Source organism: Talpa occidentalis, unplaced genomic scaffold, assembly GCF_014898055.3.
Source record: "Talpa occidentalis isolate TD23 unplaced genomic scaffold, MPIMG_talOcc4v2.1 talOcc4.4, whole genome shotgun sequence".
NCBI classification, from domain to species: domain Eukaryota; kingdom Metazoa; phylum Chordata; class Mammalia; order Eulipotyphla; family Talpidae; genus Talpa; species Talpa occidentalis.
This window is the reverse complement of record NW_023604295.1, coordinates 42,552,094-42,570,614: the sequence shown is the minus strand read 5'-3', so window position 1 is coordinate 42,570,614 and position 18,521 is coordinate 42,552,094. Positions and strand designations below refer to the sequence as shown.

The 18,521-nt window shown below is 44.0% G+C and overlaps 1 protein-coding gene across 2 annotated transcripts in view; it reads right to left on the bottom strand.

Moving 5' to 3' along the window:
- HEG1 (heart development protein with EGF like domains 1) overlaps positions 1-18,521 on the bottom strand; it is an 87,657-nt gene that overhangs the window by 43,785 nt on the left and 25,351 nt on the right. For both annotated transcript variants that reach the window (XM_037525405.2, XM_054700502.1), the window contains exons 2-7: positions 14,281-14,568; positions 12,512-12,805; positions 6,978-7,313; positions 5,779-6,117; positions 2,525-2,806; positions 572-1,891 (exon numbers count right to left, since the gene is read on the bottom strand). In XM_037525405.2, the coding sequence (XP_037381302.1) occupies positions 572-1,891; positions 2,525-2,806; positions 5,779-6,117; positions 6,978-7,313; positions 12,512-12,805; positions 14,281-14,568 (2,859 nt within the window). The remainder of the gene's footprint in view (positions 1-571; positions 1,892-2,524; positions 2,807-5,778; positions 6,118-6,977; positions 7,314-12,511; positions 12,806-14,280; positions 14,569-18,521) is intronic.

Below are 18,521 nucleotides of genomic sequence, written 5' to 3'. Positions count from 1 at the left end.
AGAAAGACAACCTCGAGCACAATGCACAGAGCCCCAGTCAGGCAGTCGCTGTGGGAAAAAGTTAGTTCATCTGCTTCTCACTGAACACGGCCCCCACCCGCACTTGTCCACTAGTAACATGATCTTAGGGAGCCTGGGATTTCTCTGAAGAGCCAAATGACCGATTTAGAAACTAGGGGCTCTGAAACTGGGAGCACCACCCACCTGATCACTCCGTATCTCGGGAAGACCTCCTAGAATTTCTTGGCTCAGTTTCCACACCCTCCTGTCCTGCATCACTGCCCAGCTCAAGCCTCAGAAGTATTAAAGGCAGGCTTGTAAAGCCCTTAAAATTGCAGGACAGTACAAGCTACAGTTGTAGTGTGTGCTAATGTCACACATGGTCCTTTTCAGGAAGAAGTATGCAATTCAGAGGTAAGAAAATCAGGTCTACTGCGACACAATTTTATGTTTTATGTGCTTCAACTGGAAGCATTTGTGGTCACAAAACAGACACAGCACTACTGCAAAGATGGCTGCCACACATCCCCAGGCCCGTGCAGCACTGTGTGCCAAGACCACTGTGCTCTACCTGAGGCTGGAGACGACAAAGCCACGGGTGACTGTGTGCTGCTCTGAGACCGAGGAGGCGACATTTCAGGCATGGAAACATCTGTGGTTTGGGAAGGAGACGTCCTGAGGAAATGTGAAGCTGGACTGTATTCATCTCCAGTGCCAAGCCCTGTTGTCACGTCTCTTGCTGTTGTAGGTATACTGATCAGGGGGACCAATTGGGTGGTAGCATCTAGATGCTCTGGGTCCCCTCGTGTAGTGGTCGCACCTTCTCTTGAGCTACGTGACACTAGAATTTCAGGACTGGTTGGCACAGGTGGTTTTCCAGATGTAGCCTGTACCGTGGTGGGGCCAGCTGTCGGAGCTGCTATGCTTGATGGGGGGCTGGCAGTGGGCCCGGGAGAAGGAGAGGTCTTGGGAGCGGAGGTTGTCAAACTTGGATATGTTTGGGCTGAGCTGGTGCTTGTGACTGGAAGGGTGTGCTCAGGAGAGAACTCTGTTAAGGCCGGAGGCAGAGGAATCCCTGAAGTGGAGCTCACTGTTACAGCTTTGGTGGCCTCCGTGGGCAGAGACACTGGGTTTGGTAGCTTTGAATCCGTCATGATTTTCTCATGGTGTGAGCCGCTCTGGTTCGTAGAGCCTGTCGTCTGACTACTGGGGAGCATGGCCACAGATGAGGCCACTGTTGATACACGAACTGAAGTCACAGGCGTGTCCCTGGCCCTGGGCAGAATCACGGTAGAAAGTGACAGTGGTGAGGTTGTTTGGGATATGGACACAGAGGTCGACGTGGTCATGGATACTGGTGAAGGTGGTGGTGAGGATGATAAAGGTGGGGGAGTCCTGGGGGTGGACTGCTGTGGGTGAGTGGTGGCCCTGGTGGATGACAATGATGAGAATGGTTGGTAGGACTGTGACACTGACGGCAGAGGCAACAAGGACCCTGAAGAAGATGAGTTGCCAACCGGTCCAGCATCAGCGTCCAGAAGAACCCAGGTGTCTTCCACATGAACGGTGGGTGTGTAGGATGGAGGGTGGGCCGTGCGCACAACCAGTGACTCTGTGGAAGGTTGAGCATATTCCCCCACATCGGGTGAGACTTTCTCTCTTCCCACGTGGACCAGAGAAGAGGAAGAATGGTCTGACTGTGAAAAGTTTGAGATCTGAACGGAAGTGGAACTCTCCCTCATGTCTGAGGATGAGCTGTTGTCTGTAATGGACAGTAATGCCCGTTCTCCTTTGGTGAAAGTAGATGAAACGTAGGTGTGGTCTGTGAGGTCACTGGAAGTCCTCTGCTCAATGTCTGTGCCACTCACTTGATCGCTGCTGACGCCAGTGACTGCAAAGGAAAAAACGAAGGTTAGGCCAAGTAAGAAAGCTCCTGAATGCTTTCAGTGTCCTACCCATGGATGCCAGGGGTGAAATGCTGCTGTGGAGAGGTGAGTGGCAAGCCCTGCCAGAATTGGGAGGCGGAAAGATTGGAGCCCACCCACCCTCCGTGAGGGGCAGGGGTGGCAGCAATGGAAGTGATTCAAGAGAAGTGGGGTGGGGGGCAGAAGAATAGGGAATAGATACAAATTGCCTCCCCATGCCTTTCTCATAAAGCAAACTGGTATCTGAAAAACATGTAAGACCCCAAATAGAACAAGTGTTATGCCTAAAGAGGAAAGGGCAAAGCCTCCTAATTTTCTATTCTGTGGAATATTTCTTTCCCAGGGGAGTGGCTATAGCCCTTAGTCTCCTTAATTTCCAGCATCCTGGTAGATAACATCACAAATGCCTCAGGCAAGGGTGTTGGGTGTGTAGTGTGTGTGCTTGGTGGGCGGTGGGGGGAGGGGAGGTGGGAGAACTCAGAAAGTTCTCATAAAGAGTTTGTAAAGTGCTTTTCACGTTGACAGGGAGCTTAATCAATCTAGATCTGTGAGCAAATTGACAGAAGAGCCAAAGGAATGTGGAAATATCCTACTGTCACCTCCAAGGACTTGTGAGACGGGCAGGGAGCCTGACACCAGGTGGGCATCACCAGTCACTGTCGTGTCCCCGTGCGTGGCACTCTCTGTTTCTGGGTCGGCCGCAGAGCGCCCCTCTCCCCTGGAAGTCGTGCTTCCATTGGTGAGAGACCGTAGCATGCGCTCTCCGCTTCCAGTGAAAGTAGCTGACGTGTGTGTGCCCAGAGCTCGAGCACCAGAAGTCCCCTTGGGTGTCCGCTCCTCCACATCAGAGCTGGCCCCCAGCTTGGGGCCATCTTCAGTGGCTGCAGGAGGAAAAGGGGGTGGCGGTAAATGCAGGGCAGAGCAGTGGTCTCAGGTATAAGTCTCCCTTCCTGGGGTTTGTCAGCCAGAATGCTTCCCTAGCTCAGTCAGGGTCTTTATCTGAAACTCACAATGTGGAAAACCAACACGTGTGTGTTGTTCTTGTAAACTGTACCAGTGACAGAAACCTCGGGAATCACTGTGGATCAGTGCATCTGTTCAGGTGACCTGGATTTATGGGAATGTTTATTCCCCTTGTGAACAGAATCAATACCATATTTCTGCTTTGTCATAAATAATAAATAGAGTTCATGGCAGGGAAAAATTGGTGGTGGTTGCGAGGTGGTGAATGTAGGCAAAACACTAACAATGCTTTGGGGCTGTAGCTCTTCTAACAAGGCCCAAGAGAGAGGCCCACATTACTCCGAAGACTTTTAACTCCTGGTAGGACTAGTAGTACACGAACCGACACAGGGCCTGTCATTCTTTTAAAATATTAGCTCTTTGCTTTAATATATCACTGAGAAATGGCATTGTGGTCGGAAGACGGAGGTGGGCTTGGCTTTTGTTTTGTCTTGTTTCTTTTTTAATGCATTTATTTATTCCTGTTTTGTTTGTTTGGTGAGTATAGAGTAGGGGCAGTTGAGACACGATGAAATATCTTTTTCTTTCTTGGGTCTATGTTTTATTTTATAAGCTTACATAATCTTAGATTAATATATTAGACTAGCAAATTAACACTTCCTTTCAGAAATGATGGAAATGAGATCTAATTTCTTTTGGTGTAAATTCTTCACAATCTGGTTCTGTGAAACAGTTTCTTTTCCAGGTTTTATTCCTATTCCCTGTCCTTGATACCCTAAGGATAAATCTTGATAGAAAATAGGTATCAAGGTGAGTGTTAAGTAAGTATTACGTAACTGGCAGGAATAAGCATGGCACAGGAATCTCACTGACCTCGAGCAGCACTGAGAAAGTGTAGGATAGGTAAAAGGTATCAGGCTTTTCTGCCCTCCCGCCATTAGTATAGACTAGGGAACCCTGTGGTCCTGAATGCATGCCTGATGGCGGGCAGCTGAAGTGGGTACACCTGGGCTGAGAGACTGAGTTTATAAGGGCGGCGTCACGGGGATGCCAGTAACAGCATGAAGCTGAAAGAGAAGCTGAGAAAGAAGCAGAAGAAGCCAAGAGAGAAGCAGAGAACGCCAGAGAGCCCAGATAGAGTGAAGACTTGCTGGGGGCTGGGAGGCCTACCAGCCTCCCGGCCCCCCAGCGCCCCTGCCTGCCTTGTACCTGGTAATCTAAATAAAAAGACCTGCAAAAAGCCACTAAGGACTCTGACTCCTCCTTTACCCGGTCTGCTGGATCATAAAAAACCTGCGCCGTGTATGTTCCTGCCACTACAGAAAGCCAGGGCCCAACAGTGATGATTTAACCCAGACTGAAGGGCTTAAGAGACCTACAAAAAGTCATCCAGGAGAAGCCTGACAGTTGAGTGTGTCTAAGCACTGGTTGCCGAGCAAAGAGAAAAAGACCTGGGGTGGAAAGATTGGAACTCTCTACTCAACAAAATTTAGGCACACAACCACATCAGGCTTATAGACCAAATGAAGTGAAGTCATCACCTGGAACAGTAGGAGTTGCTACACCTGAACCCAGAAAAATGAACAGACCAAGAATTCTGAAAGGCTCACTGGCAGGCTAAGTCAGCTTTGGATGATTCAGAGGAAATGATAATAAGCAGTAGGCTAAGCCATAGTGAGGTGGTTTCAGGAACAAGGCTATCCCTTATCCAACTTTTGGTAACTGAATGCCAAGATCCACTCACACAACATCAGTTTCCACACAAAATAGCTGAGCATTCACTGCAGCATGAAGGATGCTGGAGAGATGAAAAAGCTCTGAAGTTTACACTCCTGGTCTGAGGAGGCAAAAATTTTGAGCACCTCAATGGTGAGGTTTGAAAATGATTCCTCTTGGGCCTCCCCGGTGGCGCAGCGGTTGAGCGCTGGGTTGCAAAGCTGCCCACAGCCTCTGCAGCGCCGGTTCGATCCCCGGCTGCTCCCCGGCCACCAAAGGAGGGTCCCACATGGCGTGCAGACCTCTCCTGCCGCCCGCTGCTCCCCTCAGCAGTGTATTTCGGTCCTTCTGCCTGCTCTGCTCCCTGCTCTGGCTCTGGTGAATTCTCTCACCCTCCCGCGCTGACTGTACCCAGTGCTTGTATGTATAAATAAATAAATAAATAAATAAATCTTAAAAAAAAAAAAGAAGAAAATGATTCCTTTCGTTTGGGAGTCAGATAATGTATTTTCCATGCACAGACATAATGGAGCACAGATGTCCTCCATCACATGTGTGATACTGTTTCATGATAAGTACATGCTTTTCCACATCACATGAGTGGTACTACACACTAGTTAGGGTTAGCAGTTAGGATGCTCGTATGGGGAAATGGAGTCACTATTATCAGTGATAGAGGTAAGAATAGGTAAGAATTTAAACCTTTATAAGTCTTAACAATATTTTAATGCAGTTTTGCTTAGTCATCATATACTTGACATTGATAAAGCTACTGAAAATTGCTTTTTAAAATTACCCAAAAATATTAAAAACAACAAAAGAAAAATTTTCCCAAATTGATAAACTGGACTTTATCAAAATTACCAATTGAGGCAGCTATGGGGGTAAAGGGTGGCAACAGGGAGTGGATGGATGTGACAGAGAAGCATCTGAGCTGTGTGTGGGAGAGGCAGGTAGCCACAGCAGCTCCTTGGATACATACCAGAAAAAAAATCTCTGGGGTATACTGCTATTTCTGTACCAATCCCCTACAAGAGTGCAGGAATAATGAAGCGACCAAGGCTATTTCATCACTGCTAACCTTAATAAGCCACTGGCGATCATAAGCCTGGTGAGCCCCTCTCCCTCCTGTGTGGCCCAGCTCTGTGAAGTGAAAGCTCACAAAAGTGCTCACCACGTGGTGCTGCTGAGAAATCCAGGCTTTCTGAGGAAGATGAAGACAGAAACCGGGCGGATGGTTCAGAGTAATTCCTCTCGTGCAGTGTTGTGTCACTTCCTCTGGACTGTGGGGCAGAAGCTGAGAATTGGGTCAAAACTGAAGCATTCACAACTTCAGGATAGGAAGTAGAGCTTCCTGTCACATCTGTAAATGTTTCGCTCTCCGTCAGGAACCAGGGAGCTGTTCTCTCTCCACCTCTCACTGAAGGGATTGGCCTGGACACTGCCTCTGTCTGCGACGCCCCACTTCTGCTCGCCACATCAGAGCTGCTGACAAGCTGACGACCACCCGAAGCTGTAAGGTGCCGGAGAAAACAAGCGATGATGTGAAAGAGATTCCTCCTCAGCTAAGATGGGCGTCTCCTCTAAGGCAAGATTCCCTTGGCAAGAACCTTGTACACTCCTTACTATGTACATGTGATCTGGCATGCATTTTCATATTATAAATAATTATTTTAAAACTGCCAAGTGTCTCTAAGATAACAATACTAAAAATAAAAGTGGGTGAAAGGGGAGCTTTTAAACAGCAAGTACAAAGTAGCAGAGTAACTTATAGCGACTTGAGTGTTTTATTCTCTTTCCCCAAAAAAGTGTGATGGGAGTGAGTGTGTTGTTAATGTCCAACAAACACGAGGTGCTAAATACATTGCTTAATCAGAGCATTTTTCTAAAACAGTAAAGATCGTTTTAACTTCAGAGTATAGCAAACAAAATATCCACTATGGGGAGATAGCAAACCATGAATCTGGGGGACAAATGTTTATCTGCACATGTTATTTGACCAGATGTTCTGTGGATAAAATAACTGAAGCCAAATTTAAAGAGCAGGACAGTGCTTGTTTTGAAGACCATGCAGCTGAATGAAGAGATGAAATCAGTGGTGGGAGTGCTGATACTAGGTCTCAGCTCTGCTGTGAGACAGCTAGAGGACTGTGTGTCATTCCTTAAACTCCCAGGACCTCCGTTTCCTCATCTATCAGAAAGCAGGAGAAATGATGTCTGGCCAGCAAAATTCTCAATGTACTCATAAGGATGAAGAGCAAATTGCAATAATATGCTACACCAGATACAAAGCTTCAAATGATCCTGAAGTGACTCCTTAAGAAAACTCAACAATTTTTAAATGTTCATAAAAGATAAAGATTGAATACTTACTTGGGGAATCATTTTGCCAAAATCCTACCGAGACCTCAGAAGACGTAAGGCCAAATGCATTTTCTGTGGATTGCTCGATGAATTTCCCACCTTCCATATTACCGATGGCTCCACTGTTTCTTCTCAATTCTGCCTCAGAGGGTGAAGAATGGACTGATGCTGAGGCTGTGGCAATTCTGAAGTCCTCAGGGAAAGTTTCAGTCTTGTTTAGAGGTTCCATACTGACAGTTTCTGGGACACCATCAGGGAATGCGGTGGCGACATGCACTCCCACTGTCTGCCTGATGGAGGAGCCTTGGAGAGCAGTGGTATTAAACTCTTCCATAATTCTAGATGCTAAAATGGAAGAAAAGATGCTTCAAGACTATGCAGGGTGTTAGGAAAATCAGGACATAGCAAGATGCACATACTGTTTCTTAGCATTTGGTAGATAAATCTAGATAATCTGGACCTATACTGACACATCCAATTGACAGACAACAGTGTAACAACAGTGGCCTAGGCTTTGTTACCACCAGCTGTACCATCCCCCACCACAGGTCACTTATGTTTGGAAAGACTATTAGCCAAATTGTATTTATTAAGTAACAGAGCTTCTAATCAGCAGGAGATATTCATGGTTACCCAACTAATTTGATTTAATTTCATTCAAAAGCAAGCAGGCTTCAGTATCAGAATTAGCCTCATGAGGCACTGGGGACTGACCATCTCCATATTCCTCCGAGTCCCTAAGAGATTAAGGACTCCAGGCTGGGAACCATTTGTCTATGAAATGGATGGAGACATTGGACAAATGCCAAGCACCTAAGAACTGAAGTACACAGTGCCATGAGTCAAGATGTGTAGTCCGTTCCCCAGAAGTACAGCAACTTGTTGATTTTGTTCTCCTCCACACACAACTTTCCAAAGGACACCCTGAAAACTGACCTCCAGGAGAACACATTAAAATCCTCATTCCAAACAGGAACAAAGTATAAGAAAGTTTGGTGAACAGGAAGAAATATGATGGGAAAGACCAAGGGTAAGAAAAAAGAGTGTTTTTTTTCTTTTTAGGACAAAAATATTAATAGCATGTATACCTATATAATGAAAGGCTTCAAGCTGTTGATTATCACCCAGAAATCGGAAGAAAAAATTTCTTATTATAAATGATTCTCTGAAGACTCGATCCTATGTGCAATTGTGACTAAAAGCACAAATAAATATTAAATATAGTTAAAGAGAGAGAGCATGGGAGACAAGAAGATTCCTCTTGCTCTGGTACAAACCACAGAAGCAACTTTATACCTAGAACAAAGCCTACAGCTCTGGTGGCTGGACCTCAATGAAGATGCCTGCTATCCATAGAACTTGTAATTGAAACAAAGAAAGTGGAAAACCAAACACAGAAATAGAGTCCCTGTCTACATAAGCCCACCCCTACTTAAAAACAAAAGCACAAACACAAAAAAAAAGCTTTTGTGTATAAAAAAGAAAGCCTAATAGAGATATGCCCCAAATTCTAATTCAATGACTTAGTTTCTCAAACCTAACTTCAGTCAAGTTATTGTATATATACACCAAATTTCAGCCTCATCAGAATACCGGATGTTCTTTCAAAACACTTATTCCCAACAACCTGTTTCATCTCATCCATTCAATGTATAGTGCAGCTATATTGATTGAGTCTGGACACCTGTCCAGCAAATCAATGGTCACAGAAATACAATCACAAAAATCAGAAATGCTGAAAGTCACAAAAGGAAAATAGCTGTTTTCTCTGACCCTAAACTTGGTAGAACATTACTTCATCATCTCATCCTCATCATTAATAGCAGTTGCCATTTACCTAGCAATCAGAGTGTGCCAGTACTTTATATGCACCTTTATACATTGTGCTTGGTAAGTAGTTTAGATACATAATCTCATTTAGTTCTCACAATAAAGTTATGGAGCAATGTGAATATTTGTGTAGTGACTATACCTCAATAATAGGAGGAAATGTTTGGTCAAACTAATCTACAATCACTACCAGTAATACTAAATGAGCACCTGCTTAAGACATCCAGGGGGAATTTTCCTTGTGTCTAAAAAATAGGCCAGCACTATTGATTATTTAATAATTATCCTTTCTTGCTCACTTCAGGAAAGAAGCTACCATTCAAAAATGGGAAGACCATGCATTTGGGAGTAGAAACAAGCCCCCTAATTTTTTTATAATAGGAATGTAAAGAATGCTTACCTACCACCTACCTTAGTAAAAATATCTGAGTTACTCTTCCATCACAATGTAACATCCTGAAACATTAGGCATGCCTCAAATGCTCAACCTTAGTTTGACTGCTATCTAGAACTTGCCAAAAACTAGCTGAAGCAGCTGATATTTAAGAAAGATATGCTAAATCTACAATCTTCTGAGTTATTTATGCTCTCCTTCACAAAGCGAAATCACCGCAAAGCAATTTACCCAGACCACATTAGCTCAGCTGCCCACACAAATACTTTCATGAGTTGAGACCCATTATTATACCCTCAACTCCTATTGAAAATCCATCTGATATCACCTTTTAAAGAACAGTAGCACAATTTCCATAAAACAGCATTTGAAGACATTTTCTATTATGATTCTCAGCATTCCTTATATAAATATTCCTCTGAGAATGCACTGCCCGCAAAACACTTATGCTATGGATGAAACTGTGTTCTCACTTCATCTGACAACAATCTCATGTCCCACCCAGTTTCCCTCTGTGCCCTGGTTTCCAGGAAGCTCAGTACTAAATTTAGTGCTCAATTGTAGTTTCTCTCACACAATTCAACATACACATATCTCTTTCCGCCTTCATAAGTGAACTTTTTCCTGTTAGTTGCTCTACTTAATTTTCTCTCCACTGATCAAATAGTACATGCTCGTTATGGATAATAAGGCAAGTGTAGAAAGATGCAAGGTGGCAAGAAAAATAATTTCAACTGGCTTCTAGTCTCTTTTTTAAAGTTCAATTTAGCTGTCTGGGCCTGGACCCCCTTTAAAAAATACATTTATTGGGGGTTCCCCGGTGGCGCAGGGGCTAAAGTCTCAGCACTATCAAGCTATAGCCAGCCACTGCAGCATGAATTCAATCTCTGGCCAGGGAGGTGACCCACATGGTGCAGCAGACCTCTCCTGTCTTGCCCACTGTTCCCCTCAGCAGTGCATTTCAGTAGATCTGCCTGTTCTGCTCCCTACTCTTATCTCTGAATCCTCTCAGCCCCTGAATCTCTGGCCTACACCCCAGTTCTTGTATGCATAAATAAAAATAAATCTTAAAACATTTATAAAAATAAAATAAAATACATTTATTGGCACACAAGCACATACAGTTGTGCTGCATACATGTTTCTGGGTAACAGCAGAGTGAGGTGTGGAAGGAAGCACAGAATCTAAAGAAAGGCTGGATGCATTTTGAATAGCAGATCCTAGAACTACAAAGGATCTTTGGTATTATCCAATCTCTTCGTGTTTCAAATTAGGAGCCCCGTTCCCCCTGGCCAGGCTCGTGGGGAGAAGCATCACTCATCTGACTGGCCAAAGTGCCAGGACTGTCACTGGGTCACACTGACCAGTGGACGGTGAGGCCAAGAGTCACAAGGGCTCCCCCGCCTCCCTTTTTGCTCCTGTTCCACAGTATGACCCTCAGAGCCCGCTGACTCAGGGCCTGCCTCTGGCAAGTCCTGCAGCTTTCCCAATACTCTGTCTGAATGTCAGAGGTCCTCTATCCTCTGGTGAGAACAAGATGAAATCCCAAGATTTTTGATTTAAGAAGGTAGGAGGAGCTCTGTTGAGGTCAGCAGATACCAGCCCAGCCTTAAAAAGAAACTTTGTTCATGTCCCCTCTCCAGCCCCACCAGGAGGAGGGGAGCCAGGCAGGCTGGGTCCACACATTCCTGGACACCTGGCTATCCCCCCACTTAACAGCACCCAAAATGCTCCAAAATCTAAGAGGGAGGTGGGATTCCACCTCACACAGAATACTCAGTTCACCAAGAAGGAAGAGTGAAAGATTCAAGGAATTGGAAGGAGAGCATGTACCTCCACAATTTAAAAGTAAAAGGTGGTTCTAAAAGGATGAATGCTCAAAGAATTTGAAGGCCAATTTTTTTTTTTTTTTACTGCTGAAAAATACAGGTGACTATAGAGTCATGTCCAATAAAGTTGGAAACAGAAGCTGATTTTCAAATGTAATACCATAGTGAGCTGAATTTAAATTATAAATATTAAATGATGCTGACCAGAATCAAAGTGTAGCTTCCTAGAAAATGTTTCCTTTCCACCATTTAGAGAAGCTGGTTATAAATCACTGAACCACAAAACTTTGGAGCTGGAAAGTACTGAAAGTATTGCAGCATTTACCCAATCTAACCCATGTTTAAGAATAAACTTTAAAAGCAATCTCCTAGAAACAGAAATCATAAATTGTATCCATACCCAGTCAGCAGGAAACTGTATACAGAGTATATGGAAGAGGAATTGCTGCTTTAAATAGGCATTACGAAAAGGACCTCTGGGTTCAGTTTTTGCTTTCATGACATAAACCCAAACTCCTAGCCTTGCAAAGTACTTCTAAAAAACCTCTGACCTAAAAAAATTTTGAAATGGCAATTTCTGAAGCAGCATAACCTCTATTTCCCAAGAATATTCTAATCCTTCCTGCTCTGCTCCCTATGGCAGGGGGCTGAGAAAGCATGCAACTCGCAGCCTCTGAAAAAAGAAGGTGGGCAGGACTTTTAACATTCTCTTTGGCAGGTGCTAGATTTGCTGTGTGATACTTGGGCACACACTAAGCCCCACTACTATCAACAGCACCTTGTTTTGGGGCAGTGGGGGACCCGAGAGAATATACATAGCATGTGCCCTCAAGAGGAATCCAGCCTATCTGGGTAGATGGGTATTAGGTGACTCGTGTGACAAGGTGAACTGCACAGAGGATCAGAGTTGAAGAAAAGCTTTGTGAAGATGGAGTAGCTGAGTGAAATTTAACTGCTGGCTGGAAACTGGAATGGTGAGAACTCCCCACTGCAGTTCCTAATACATACTTTGCAAACATCTATATTGCATCGTGTTTTTTTAAATGATGCTTAGAAAATGTGTACCTCTGTTATCTTTGCCACTGAGGGAACACTTGGGCAATAATGAAGAAATACAGATCTGACCCCTAGTGGAATGACATAATGCTCACCATTTCATTCATCTAGTCGAGGCCTCCAGTGAAGACTCAACCCAACACCTGGTCTTTGTTGTACATGTGTGCGTGGGAGGGGAGGGGAAAAGTAGGGTTGGTGGACAGAAAGGCCCAGAGTAGCCACCAGATCAACTATTATTGTCCTCCTTATACAGTTTAAGTAAACTTCTAAATATTTTAAAGATGAATTTAATACTGAATAAAATTATGCAAATTCTACTTTTACCCCAAATGCTTAATGTCTCTTCCCGAGCACCTGGAACCAGCTAACAGGCTAACATATGGAACCAGCTAACAACACACATGCATGTGTTATTCTGAGTCAGTAGTACTCACAAGAGACATGGTCAGAGTCAGGGGAGGAAGTCCTGGAAAAATAGGCCCAGGAGCGCTCTGTTCGCAAGGAGTTGCTCTTCCTGGAGACTGTGGTCTCTTCTCCCATCTCCAAAGCAGGAGCAGAGGACTGGCTCACAACCGAAGTGGCAGCCACATGGGTGTGCGAGGTCGCTTCTTCTGGGAGCCCCATCCCCCGCACCAGGGTTCCCTGGGGTGTCCTGCTCTCCTCTTGAGAAGGGATAGTTCTACCTTCTGATCCTGAACTGCTGGATGGCAGGCGAGGCCTTCCCAAAGCTGAAAGTAGAGGGCAAGAGTGAAAATCCCACCAGCAGGCCTCCAAACATCTGAGTAACCTTTTCACGGGCTCAACTGTGACTTGGATAAAATACGGACATGAGAAGAAATTAGGAGCAAGTATTCATCCTATGAAAAATCAACTCCTGAATGAGAGAGGACAATCTAAGAGAAAGACTGCTTTTAGATTCCATAAAGATTTTTCATTTGTGGTAAAATTCTCATAAAAGGAACACACTGAGGCTTAGGACAGGATGACATGGAATCAGAGATGAGTTTCTGATGATCACGATTCATCCACCTCTCCACTCTACAGCGTTGTGCCAGAATTTACTTGAATTCAACAGAAACAAACGTCCCAATATCTGGATGATAAACAAAACCAGGCGGCACGACGTGCAGGCTGTCTAGGCCCTGTAGCCACCACGGGTGGGACACACAACAAGGTCACACTGCCCTCTACCCGCCCCGCTCCCACCGCCTCCTGTCAGTGGAGGAAAGCTGGGGATACCCTTGATGGCTTCGACCTATCAATTCCCCTCTGCGAAGACTCTCTTATGTCAGTTCCTTCTCTCCCCAAAGCCACTGGGCCCTACCTTAGCATCTGGTGACTGGATTTCTCCTCAGCCTGGGTGGTACCTCTGATTCCAGGTTCTCTGCACCTCACCTCCCACCCCAGACATCTTATTCCTGACTACCAGGTGGATCCTCCTCAAATTCCATTTAATCATGTCACTGCTTTGCTCAAAAACCTTCAGTGATCCTTCCCACCACTCCAAATCTAATCTGCCTGGTTTTCAAAACCCTCCATGACTGTTCATAACCCTCCATACAATCCACCTACTCATTGCTCCTCTCCTCTCTGTGCCAGCCCCCAAGGCAGGCTGCTGGCCTTTCTGCCCCACAAAGAGGCTTCCCTCTTCTGTATCTTCACTCACATAATCTGAGCATCCCATTCCTCAGCTGCCCCTGCCCAAAGACTTAGGCTCAAATCCCAGTTCTGAAACCTGTTAGCTTTTTGATCTAGTCACACAGGAATCATTAATTTCTCTGAGCTTCAGTTTCCAAATTCCTGAAATGAAAATCACATTCACTGGCTTTCTGTGAGAACTGAGGGACCAGACATGCTGTTATGTGGTAGGTGCCCTTGTCTTCTCTTCCTCAATCAAATCTTGCTCATTCAGCCACAGTCCCTTCTTGAAATCCTTTGCTAAAAATGGCAAACCACTGAGACATGCAGATGGAAGCAAGAACAACCATTTGACCCACACAATACAATATAATACACTACAAAACACTCAGTCACTCTTCCCAGCATGCCCAGATACAGATTAAAGCACAAATTGGACACCCCCCATTCCAGGACTTTTAGATGGGTAACATGGCTCAGGATGGGTGTGGGGTATGGAGGGGAGACTGGAGAAATTTTGTTTTCCAAGACTGGACACACATGAATGAAGTGAATACAAACTCACCCAAGGTGCTGCTCTGGGATGTCAGAACTGTTGCTATCTCAGGGCCTTCAAGAGAAATGGTGAAATTTGTTCTCCTTGAAAAGTCATTTCTGCCTTCAGCATTTGCTGTTTCAGTTTGTAGAGAGAAGTTTTCTGTAGCATCTGAAGAAGCATGGTTCTTTCCAAAGGTCTGAACAAGAACAACCTCTTTGGAGGTCACTGTTGAAAAGTCCACTTGGTTCTGATCAAAGGTGATGTTTTCTACATGGGGTTCACTGTTACTTTCTGGCCAATGGCCTCTCATAGCAGCTAAAACAGTAAGAAAAATGGACAAGTGAGAACTTGCTGGCTTCTGAAAAGTAAACCTTCAGAAAAGTCAGCATAAGTGAATACATCATTAAAGAAATGGATTCAAACAAAATAATTTCACATTTTTCCCACAGTAATTATTCTTGCAGTCCATTGGAAGAAATTATGAGGCAACAATCTAGATAGGATTAAATTTACTTGAAGGAAAGAGATCAATACAGGGGTCCAGGAAGAGTACTTGTACTCTGGTGTCTGGGCAGCTCAGGAAGGGGCCAGGGGGATAGAGGTCTAAGGTCAGGTGATAAGAGGGAAAGAAGCACTTTTAAAGCACCAAGACTATAAATTGGGCTTCTTGGTGGTAGGAAGGTAAAAGTTACCAGCTCTTAATCCTCATGCTTACTCTTGTAGCTATGAAGTGGAACATGCACACTTTTGGGGGGAAAAATGTCAAGGGTTTGGCAATACTAAAAGCTTAGTAATGTAAGTAGGTTTGATATAGTAATTTCATTTTCTTTAAATTTAATTCCTAAGGAATTACTTAAGAATGTGGATAAGGGCCTCCCCGGTGGCGCAGCAGTTGAGCGCTGGGCTGCGAGGCTGCCCGCAGCCTCAGCAGCACCGGTTCGTTTGTTCCCCGGCCGCCGGCGAGGGTCCCACAAAAAAAAAAAAAAAAAGAATGTGGCTAAACAGACATTCATTATTGCATCATTGTTTATAACAAAAAAAAAAATATGGGGAAAGGAAGGATAAGGGAGGGAAGGAAGGAAGGGAATAGAAAAGAACCTAAAACTCCAACAGCCAGAGATCAATTAAATCAATTGAAGTGTATCCACATGAAAGGGTTCTACACGGTCATTAAAATCATGTTATAATAAGGAAAGAATCTATAGATATCACTGAGTGAAAACAATAAGCTTCAAGATAGAATTTAGAGTATCATCTTAAATAAAACTAATAATGACAAAAGCACGTGTGTGTATGTGCCAAAAAGATATAAGTGTCTGGCGATTATTCATTCATTCCATCCTTGCACAAGGTCAGAGGAAGGTGCTCTTATTCTGCCCATTTTGCAGAAGAGGCAGAGGAAGCACAGGCAGAGGTCATGTTCTTCACCCAAATCAGCAGGCAGCCTGCGCCAGGCAAGTCTCTCAACCCTCAGCTATGCTCGGTAAAAGGAGAAAGTGCTGTTGATAGAGCAAAGTCTCCTTTCTCCTTATTTCCAGTTCAGGGGTGCTGAGGAAATATCGCTTATTGGTATGAATTATTACTTGAGGTCTATAAATTAGAAAGGTATTTATATAAGTTGAAAAACGTATTTGTGATCCTTTACTTCCACATCACCCAAGATGATGGCAAACAGGGCATTAGTTAAAAATGCTATGAGGGGCCTCCCCGGTGGCACAGCAGTTGAGTGCTGGGCTGCGAAGCTGCCCACACTCTGCAGCGCTGGTTCTATATCCCTGCAGTGCCAGCTCAATCCCCGTCCGCTGGCTGGCGAGGGTCCCACATGGTGCGCAGACCTCTCCTGCTGCGCCCGCTGCTCCCCTCAGCAGTGTGTTTTGTCAATCTGTCTGTTCTGTTCCCCACTCTGGCTCTAGTGAATTCTCTCATCCTCCTGCGCTTCTGACTGTACCCAGCGCTTGTATAAATAAATAAATAAATCTAAAACAAAAATGCTGTGAGAATGAAGATAAAATTGGGGATAAAACTGGGCATAGAGGAAATCATCAGTAGTGTCAAGTGTCACTTGTCAAGCCAGAAGATTCAAGGACTAAGAAGGTGGGTGGGATGTCAAGTCCATCTGGGAAAAGTTGCCCTTTTACCTTAGAAAAGTTTGCTCTTACAGGCCAGAGCTGGGCCCCTGAAAAGATAACACCAAAACCAAAGAGCTGTTTCCCTGTCCACCCAAGCTAATATGGAAGTGAATATAAACTACACATGCTAATGGGGGGCAATGAATTTCTAGAGAACAATGATGAAGACAAGGATTACTTGGTTATTGCTGATTATATAACTCACTGAAAAATCCATTTTAACATTCCCCATTTGCAAATGATATTTTCTTTCTGCTTAGGATTGGGAGCTGTGGGCACTGCTAAGAAAACTCCGCAGGGATATATGAAGTCACTTCTACCTATTTGAGTCAGGCAAAAATAGCCAAGCATCTAGCCAGTAGAGCATGCAGGTAGAACATACAATTTGACTCAAAATATCTCGCACACACAGACATGCACATATGTACACACTCCGAAAAAGAACAAGTTATCACCTATTGTAGATTAGCACTGTCCAAGAAATACATAAAGTGTGCCAAAATGCATGTCACATATGTAACTTTAAACTTTTTAGTAGCTACATTTTTTAAAGTAAACAAAAATATGTGAAAATAATTTTAGTAAATATGTTATTTAATTTGACACATCCAAAATAGTACCATTGCAATATGCAACTGATATAAAAATGGATGAAATATTTTGTATTCTTTTTCAGTACGAAACATTTAAAATCCAGTGAGCATTTTATTAGCCCCGCTTCAAGAACCCAACAGCCTTTCTAGCTAGTGGCCATCATATTGGACAGTGCAGTTCAAGTCAATGGATCTTGAATTTGTCCCCATTCTGTCCACTCCTACCAGAAACAGTGGGGACTATAAAAACTTCCATTAGAGATTCTGACAAACTTTCCTAAGGGAACTATTTCCTCCCAAAGTCCCTTGAGAATTACTGTTTTTATGCTTCCTATTCTGTTTCCTGTAAGTGATAATTAACAGAAGCTTCCTGGAGGAGGAGGGAAGTTGTCCACGCATCTGGGCTCTAGGGCCCAGTCCGAGACAGGCAAAGCCCACACTTAGCTAGAAATGGGATGTGGAAGGGTGTTCCCAGCGGCAGCAATCAAGTCTATAATTTGAACTTGAGATCTGAGGTGATGGCCAACAGTGACCCAGATGGCATGTTCCCTTTGTTCTTCCTGTCTGAGCTGCAAAGGAAGCTGCCTTCTCAAGAGGTGGCAGAAGGGTTTGAGGATGTCCTCTGTCCTCTTGGTTAATTGGGCATAATGAGAAAAATTATTCTCAAAAGAAAGCAGAAAAAAATTGTGGGTTAGCAGAATAGACTAAGAACCCATATCTTATAGCTGGTAAGCATGAGCAATGGGAAAGAAATGAATTTAGTTCTATTGCAGCCTTAAGACAGGATGAAATGAAAGATGGCCATTGCTGAGTGTGGCTGGGTCTCTGAGGAAGCAGCAACATCCCCTTTTTTGGGGAGCAGGGAGTGGAAGTCCCAGACCCCAGTAAGCTCAAGAAATTCCACAAGGAAAAGAATGGCCTTGAAGACAGAATATGGCTAACGCTCTTTCCCTGGAGGCTTGACTGAAGATGGAAGAAGAAGAGAGGAAAAAATGCACATTACATATAAAATTGAAAGACAGATGATAGTCCTGTAGTATCCCAAAGAACCCTGACACTTAAAACAACCAAAAAATGCTGAAACATATATATATATATATATATATATATATATATATATATATATGCATTGCTGCTAAGTAAGTAAAGAATTAAATCTTCTGAGGCCAAAAATGAACTGAGAGTTAGACTTCAGAGAGGTGAGCTAAGTCTGAGGCCAGCAGCTGCTCTGGGGCACCTGCTCAACATTTGTGCCCTTGAACTCCTATTGGCTAAAGGGATGTAGGAGAAAAAAGGCAAAACTTTCAAGGAGGGAATCTGAAAGGAAACCCTGTATAAAGCTGGGATTAGGGTAATTCCTCAAGTATGAAGCAAGTAGAAACAAATTTGCCCCATAAGGAACTCTGGTCCTTCAATCATGGTTTTAGGTGAAAGAAAAATAAATCTCATTCAAGAATTTGTAACCATGAAGTTAGCTCTCATAAGGGTATACAGCAATAAATTTACGTTAGTTGTGCAGTCTAACTCAAATCAAGGATGTATTTAA